General features: G+C 45.0%; 1 protein-coding gene across 1 annotated transcript; it reads left to right on the forward strand.

The window, feature by feature from the left end:
- Positions 1 to 4,933: 4,933 nt before the first annotated feature.
- Positions 4,934 to 5,674, forward strand: LOC138889315 (uncharacterized). Its single transcript, XM_070172609.1, has one exon. It carries the CDS (start codon positions 4,934 to 4,936, stop codon positions 5,672 to 5,674), a length of 741 nt encoding a protein of 246 aa, XP_070028710.1.
- Positions 5,675 to 8,218: the final 2,544 nt, after the last annotated feature.

The following is an 8,218-nucleotide window of genomic DNA, read 5'->3' on the forward strand; positions in this document are numbered from 1 at the left end:
ATTTTATTTTAATGTTCTAAATTGTGTGTTAATTGTTGTTATGTGTTAGTTAATAGTTTAATTTTTTGTTTCACATTTTTAGGAATTTTGTTAATTGTTAAATTAGAAGAAGGAAAAGAAAAGGTTGAAAATTAAGGGAAATTCGGATTGGGCTCATGTCAAACCGATGAAAATCAGGCCCAAAGCTATACATTGACCCAGTCCATGACCCAGCCTCTCAGACGAATGAAACGACGTCGTTTCAGGAGCTTTGATCTGAGCCGTTCATCTCCCTTGATCCAACGGTCTCAATCACGCCTCATAGCCCGACCCATTCCCGCTTGAGACCGACCCATTCCCGCTTGAGACCGACCCAGTCTCACAATTAAACCACACGACGTCGTTCCCATTGACGAAAAGATCCTGGCCATTGATCTCACTAGATCCAACGGCCAGGATCAATCCATCCACCCCGTATATAACTCCTCATCTCTCTACCCAGCCCCCCCAAGCCAGACCCCCCCCTCACCTCTTCGTCTCTAAGCTTCAGAGACCAAATGTTACCTCCACCCCTCACCACCGTACTCCGCCCACCGGAAATCGCCTCACGGCGGTTCCGGTGGTCCAAACGACCCCAAAATTACACCATAGCTTCCCCACGACTTCCTCTTTCCAAATCCCTTATCCGTTTAGTTCGAATCTCAACCGAGCTCTTCGAATCTTCAATCGAAGAAACGACCCAAAACCTAAACCTACCCCAACCTACCCCAAACTCATTCCACGGAACCCCCTGACATCCCTCATGCCATAAACACCGTTGGTTCCGTTCGAATCTAACCAGAAACCTTCAAGCCCCTAATCGACTGTATGAACCCTAGAAATCCAGAACCTTGGGGTCTGTCCAATTAAACGAAGGGTTGGGGTCTAATAGACCTTAATCGAGGTGTTCTCAGTTGAGAACACTTCGATTAAAGTCCATTCGACCTCAAATGGTCGAGTCCGATTCGAGCCTGGGTCGTTTTGTTTTTAAGCTTCCAAGATAAGTTTTTCTTTCCCTTCTGTCCTTGTATGAGTTCTATTTGTGTTTATCTGCATGTCTAGTTGATTTGTTTGATTTTTCTGTTATTTTTCTTTAAATTTTCTCCGGCTTCATAAGACCTTTTGTTTGGTTCAAATTAGCTTTTGTTTGTTTGTTGTTCATTGTTATTGTGAGTTGTGTGTCCATCCTGTTTAAAGTCGTAGAATAGTTTAGTTCATATCAAGGTTCCCTGGTAAAATCACTGAAGCTAATTTGGTAACCCTCTTGAGATATTTTGGTTATTGATTGTTAGCTATCTGTTGTAGCTCATATAGTCAACTAAATGAATGTCGTCAATTGAATTCACTGAAAGAAACTAGGGAACCACGAATTGTTCATTCCAGTGTTTGTCATTTCTGCCTCTTTTCTATTCTTATGTGATTGAGTTGAAGTTGTTGAACATATCCAATTGCTTCTTTGAACCAAACTGGCTTGCTTATTTTAATGCCACATGAACCTCATTCCCTCATCCCTTCTGCCTGAAATCAGTTTGTATGTTTGGATAGGATTGAATTAGTTACAGTTGTATAATCTGATAGTTAGTAATCAATGATTAGTTGAATTTAGAGGGGTTTATATACTGACTATTAAGAGTTAGGGCATAACAGTAATCTTCAGGGGGTTAAGGGTAATCTTGTCTACAAGTTTAGTTTATGCGGGCGAACTACGTCGGTTTGATTCTCACAGGGCGTGAGATACGTAGGCAACCCTCGTCGGGTCCAACCTCCCTTTTTTGCTAAAATAACCAAAAAAAATATATGTCAAATTTTAATTTCATCATAGAGAAGTCGGGTGACGCTGTTTTGTCAAAACATAGCCCAATGTTCCTAAAAGGGACACCGGAAGGCTGACTTTGCATAAACAGCCACCTTTGGGTCATTTTTTTTAGATTTGGCCCAGTTGACCCACACAGCCTTAAAAATCTTCGTCTCAAAGGCGCTGAAAGGCCGTGTTTGCAATACCAGGTCTTTTATTCTAATTTGAAAAAAAGAGTCATAAATAAGTTGGGACACGCCGTTTTGTCAAAAATAGCCGAATGTTCTCGAAGGGGACGCCGGAAGGCTAACTTTGCATAAACGGCCACTTTTGACCATCCTTTAGAGTTTTGGTCGGTTGACCCTCACAGCCTTAAAATCTTCATTTCCGAAGTGCTGGAAGGCCGTGTCCGGAACCGGATCTTCCTTTAAATCCCGAAGGAAAATACAAACTAATAATATATATATATATATATATATATATAGCCAACTGGTTGAGTCAGATAAATTTTATTTTTGCTTAATCCCCCTAATAAATGTGCAGAATGAGCACAAGTCATACTTCGCACGTAACAATTGTGAACAAGATCCCTTTGGAGTTGCACATGTGGTGGGATGACTTAGGCGAGTCAGGATGCGACACAATCAATCTATACCTGGGAGGCCTTCCTGGGTTGCTGAAGATTAATCCTAGAGGGGACATCATAAAGACCTTGGTCGCATTCTGGGATCCGGCTCACAACGTATTTCGCTTCTCGGATTTTGAACTTACCCCAATATTGGAAGAAATAGCCGGGTACATCGGGAGCCCCAAAATTCCTTTGAGACACCAATACCTGATCGCTCCAAGGGCCGTAGCCGTACACCGGTTCCTAGACTCTCTAAAAATAAGCAGGGGATCCACAATCCAGACTTGGCAGCTGGGTTTTGTACTTTGCGATTTATATACAACAGGTATGGCCACATAGGGGGGATCAACAAGCCGGAAAACAAAATCTGTAGCAAAGGAAACCGCCTTAAGTGGGAAGAACATAGGTGTGTTACGTTCATGATATCTTTTCTAGGACTCCTGGTGTTTCCTAGAAAAGACGGGAACATTGACATACCAGTGTCCGGGGTTGTCAGTACTACTCACTCAAGCCAATAGCACCCTCGTACCCATGGTAGTAGCTGAAATCTTCCGCGCTCTTACGGCTTGCAAAGCCGAGGGAAGTTTCTTTGAGGGGTGCAGTGTGTTTCTGCAGATGTGGATGATTGAACACCTATGTCGTCGTCCCCAATTTATGAGTTATGGATCGACAGAGAAAACGTGCATAGAGGAATTTTCCACAAGGATTGACAGAATCAACTTACCAGAGGGGGTCACAGAATGGATAGCCCGCCTCCGTTCTATTACTGCGGGCCAAATAGAATGGACATCTGGATGGTTGCTTACGAATTAAATCATATATATGCCCGCCACGGGACCCCATTTCCTTTTGATGGGACTCCGTAGTATTCAACCCTACGCCCCGTATCGAGTTTTGAGACAGCTGGGGAGATGACAAATAGTTCCGAAAGATGAAGATCTTAGCGGCCAAGTAGTCGAGATCGGGCCAGGCGGACAGTTTCCTGAAGCAGTCGTCCGACAAATTTGGAGCGAATGTCAATACCTAACAACCAGTACATGTGTACGTGATCGGTCCAAGGGTGAAGTTTTGCCGGGATACCTTGCTTGGTTTAGGAAAGAAATCGAGTTCAGGAGACCGACCAAAAGACCCCATCTCCAAGAGTTCGTCCAGGCGTCACAAGAACAGTGGGATTGGTTGGGTAAAGAAGAGAGCTACAGGTCAGAAATAGGCAAGCTGAAACAACAGATTAAGGATCTGAAATTTGAGAACAAAGTGCAGGTTGCTGCCGACGAAGGAGAAAAGAACAAACTAGCCAGAGAAAGCGAGATCCTCAAAGTTCAGATCCGGAAGATGAAAATGGATGCCGACAACCAACAGAGAAGCCGGTCCGATAAAAGGTTGATAGCAGGGTTAAGGAATCAGGTCATTGAAAGCCGAAAAGACTTGGAAAGATCCGAGGCTAGCATAGCAAGAATACAGGCCAGATGGGCAAAAGGTGCAGCAGCACGGAAAAAGCACCTATGGCAAGTGAGAAGGGATTATGAAGGGAGCATTGCAATATTGAGAGAAACAAATTCCACCCTCAGAGATCGGGTCCTTAAACAAGCCCGAGATGCTAGAACACAAGGAGCACTGCTATGATTCAATAGCCCGAATGGAAGAACAAATGGAGAGGTTCCAGGATCAGCTCGTTGACAACACTCAAGTATTGGGATTAAAGAATCAACGAATAGAACAGCTGTGTATGGAAAGGGATAGAATCAGGGGTAGGATCAATGAGATTGGGCGCTACATCACCACGAAGTGCTTATCATGTGAAGAAATGCCCCATGATACCCTTTTTGCCTCAGTCATGGGTTATATTCACCGGATCATGGAGGAATTAGAAAGCTTTCAAAGAGGCCTGGCACCAAAACCCGTGGAAAGGCCGAATGATGCCTCGCGGGCACCAAAATTTAAGGCTTTAATGTATCCTTAATCCAAGTCTGCACTTGTTGTTTTTAAGAGTCTGTTGTCTACCCTTTTGTTCTCTTTTCATATCGAACAATGTTAATAGTGGAGTCTGTATTTTGATTGTCTTTTTCAAATGAGTAGATTGTAATAGCATATTTTGGGTAATGAAATGAAGAAAAAAACACGAAGAAAATTTTTGTGTCTTTATTTTTACTTGTGACAGAACTACGCCCGGTCTGATTCATGCGGGGACATGATACGTAGGCAATCCACATAAGATTCGACCACCACTAAAAAGAAAGAAAAAAGGGGGCAAAGTGAATAAAGAAAGGACATAAGCCGGAATGACGCATACAGTCAGAGCAAAAACATGTTAGAAATGGTGAAACTACCTAGGAACATTGCATTCCCCAATGTGAAATTACACTGTGTTAAACTCTAACGCTAACAAGTTTGTTGTTAATATCAGAGAAAGAAGTTTCGAAATAGTTAGCTCGTTAGAACGTTCTGGCAGAGTACCACTACCATACAAGATCTAAAGGGCCCATTCTGAAAAGATGTCTGGTTCGGACAAAAGTGTTAAGGAGGAAAAGACAGAGATGCAAGTAATGAAAGAAGAGGTAGACAGGTTGAGACATGAGATAGCGGGGATGCACCTAGCCTGGGCTAGGGGACAAACATCACCAACCCTTCCCCCTACTCCTACCCTCTTGCCGACTCGAACTCCGGAACACCCTCCCACTGGTCCATCAACGGGCTTCCCCATTGCCCAATACTATCAAGGGGAAACTTCTTATAATCCCCAAGCTCCACCACCCAAACAAAACCCTCCTCTGCCAACTGTCCCTGTCTTCGGGGCACCTCCACCCGCCACACTGCAAAGGTCCTCCAGCGAGCCGTTGTTTCAGGCTCACGATAACCAGTATTATCCCCCTGAACCAACCTTTAAAGCACCTGAGCCATACACTTACACCCCTCACCTCCAACTCCCGGCAGAAACTGAGAGGCCGGCTAAGAATCCGGAGCAGGATAAAATGCTTCGTAAAATGAAAATCCTGGAGCAATCCTTCAGGAGTATGCATGGATTGGGCAGCCAAGTTAGTGTAGCCTACAAAGATCTGTGTCCTTTCCCCGATGTTCAATTGCCGACAGGTTTTAAAATGCCCAAATTTGATCTGTACGAGGGACATGGTGATCCCATGGCACATCTACGAGGTTTCTGTAGTAAGATGAGAGGAGCAGGTGGAAAGGATGAGCTCATGATAGCTTATTTCGGTCAAAGTCTAAGCGGGTCCTAACTCGAATGGTACACGAGGCAGGATCCTAGCAGGTGGTATACCTGGGACGATCTAGCACAAGCATTTGCAGGTCACTTTCAGTATAACCTTGAGATCTTCCCGGACTGTCTCACACTGTTAAAACTTGAGAAAAAGGCTGGAGAGAGCTTCAGAGAATTCAGATTCCGTTGGAGGGAACAAGCAGCGAGAGTCGATCCACCAATGAGGGAAGGTGAAATGGTGGACTACTTCTTACAAACTTTGGAGCCAACTTACTTTGGTCACCTGGTGACGTCAGTTGGTAAATCTTTTAATGAAGTAGTAAAAATGGGCGGTATGGTTGAAGAGGGACTTAGGTCTAACAAGATAATGAGTTATTCGGCAAACAAGGCCACAATTCAGGCTATCCAAAGTGGCTCGGGGGTGCGCTCGGGAAAAAGAAGAGAGAGGAGGTCGCAACAGTCGAAGCAGGTACTTGGTCCAGATCAAGAGGTCCTTCTCCTCGCTACCAACCCAGACCCAATTACCCAAATTATCCACCCACTCCATACAACCCTCCACAACCCTATTATCCACCACAAGAGCCACATTTCGCCGTCCATCATGCTCAAACTTACACCCAGCCTCCGGCTCGCCCGCAATGGCGTGCACCGGCTCCCCAACACACATATCCACCTCCACAAAATACATATCCACCACCAATGGCCTATAGGAATCCTTCAGGACCAAGCTTCCGTGGAAATCAGGCTTTCAGGAACGAAAGGACGCAGAGGCCGAGCACATTCACTCCCGTTGGGAGAAACCTATACTACTCTGTTCTACAAGTTGAGGCAGATAGGCTTGTTAAGTCCTGTTGAACCCAAATTTCCAAATTCCCTTCCCAGAAATCTAGACCACTTAGTGAGCTGCGAATATTGTTCGGGGGCTCCCGAGCATGATATCGAGAAGTGTTAGAAGTTGAAGACTGCCATACAAGATCTTATTGACACAAACACCAGAGGCACCCAACATCAATGAAAACCCGTTACCGGTGCACCATGAGGCCACATGATCGAACTAGTGCACAAAGGAGGGAAACCCAAAAAGCCCTCACAAACGGTAATGATGATTCGGGCTAGCCCAAACAAAAAGTCGACCAGTGAAAGGGCAGTGGTACAGTTGGGAAAGGTAGATGACAAGCCGTTTGTGGTAGTGGGGAAAGGTTCGTCTGTTGCTGCGAAGAAGCCAGAGTCAATCGGGGTAGTGCTTCTAGGAGTATCAAGCACATCAGTGTTGGTAGTGAAGGGGGCCCGCATAGAACCAATTGTTATTAGGCCAGTAATGCAGTTGCCGATAACAAGTGAGAAAGCAGAGCCATGGAGCTACAGTCAAATGACAGTGATGCATAAGGGGAAGGAAGTTGTGGAAGAAATATGCGAGGCCCAGGGCTTTACCCGTTCAGGAAGGTGTTTTGCTCCCGCGGAATTGAGAAGGACCAATCTTGTAACAATAAAAAAGTCAGTAACGGAGGAAGAAGCAGAAGAGTTTTTGAAGAAGATGAAGGCCCAGGTCTACTCAATTATAGAGCAGTTGAGAAAAACCCCAGCCCAGATTTCATTGCTATCCTTGTTGATCCATTCAAGCGATCATTGTCAGGCCTTAATGAAGATTCTGAACGAAGCCCATTTCCCGGACAAGCTCTCAGTGAACCATTTGAAGAAAATAGTACACAAGATCTTCGAAGTAAACCGAGTAACATTCTCTGACGATGAGTTACCGGTAGAGGGTACAGAACACAACAGGGCACTCTACTTGACGGTAAAATACGAAGACTCGGTGGTCACTTGAGTACTAATTGATAATGGATCAAGTGCAAATATTTGTCCTTTGGCCACTCTGAACAAACTAAAGGTTACTGATGATAGGATCCACAAGAACAGCATCTGCGTCCGAGGTTTTGATGGAAGCGGTACTGACACAGTGGGTGATATCGTACTGGAATTAATCATTGGTCCAGTCGAGTTCACCATGGAATTTCAAATGATAGATATGGCGGTGTGGTACAATCTTTTGTTGGGACGACCCTGGATCCACGCAGCTAAAGCAGTACCTTCTACACTGCATCAAATGGTCAAATTTGAATGAGATAGACAAGAGATTGTGGTACACGGGGATGACGGTACACATGCCGTCAGTGATGCTATTGTGCCCTTCATAGAAAATGACGAGGACAAGGGCCCATGGGTTTATCAGGTTTTTGACGCAGTCTCAGTAGACAAGATTCCTGAGGGTGGGGGCCTTCCACTTCCCAGGATCACAGCTGCAGCCTTCATGATAGCCTCAGAGATGTTGAACAGCGGGTTTGTACCAGGAAAAGGTTTGGGGATTGATCTGCAGGGAATGGTCCGGCCAGTTTCTTTGCCCAAGAAACTGGATACTTTTGGGTTGGGGTTCAAGCCTACCACAGCGAATGTAAAGCGGGCCCGCAAGATGAAGAAAAGAGTCTGGGTCCTTCCTAAGCCAGTCCCATGACTGTCCAGATCATTTGTCAAAGCAGGGTGCAGAAAGTTACCAGTCCCGGAAGTT

Source organism: Nicotiana sylvestris, chromosome 4 (assembly GCF_000393655.2).
Source record: "Nicotiana sylvestris chromosome 4, ASM39365v2, whole genome shotgun sequence".
Taxonomy (NCBI): Eukaryota; Viridiplantae; Streptophyta; class Magnoliopsida; order Solanales; family Solanaceae; genus Nicotiana; species Nicotiana sylvestris.

Coding starts and splice junctions, on each gene's coding strand:
- LOC138889315 (XM_070172609.1), top strand. CDS start 4,934: ATGTCTGGTTCGGACAAAAGTGTTAAGGAGGAAAAGACAGAGATGCAA.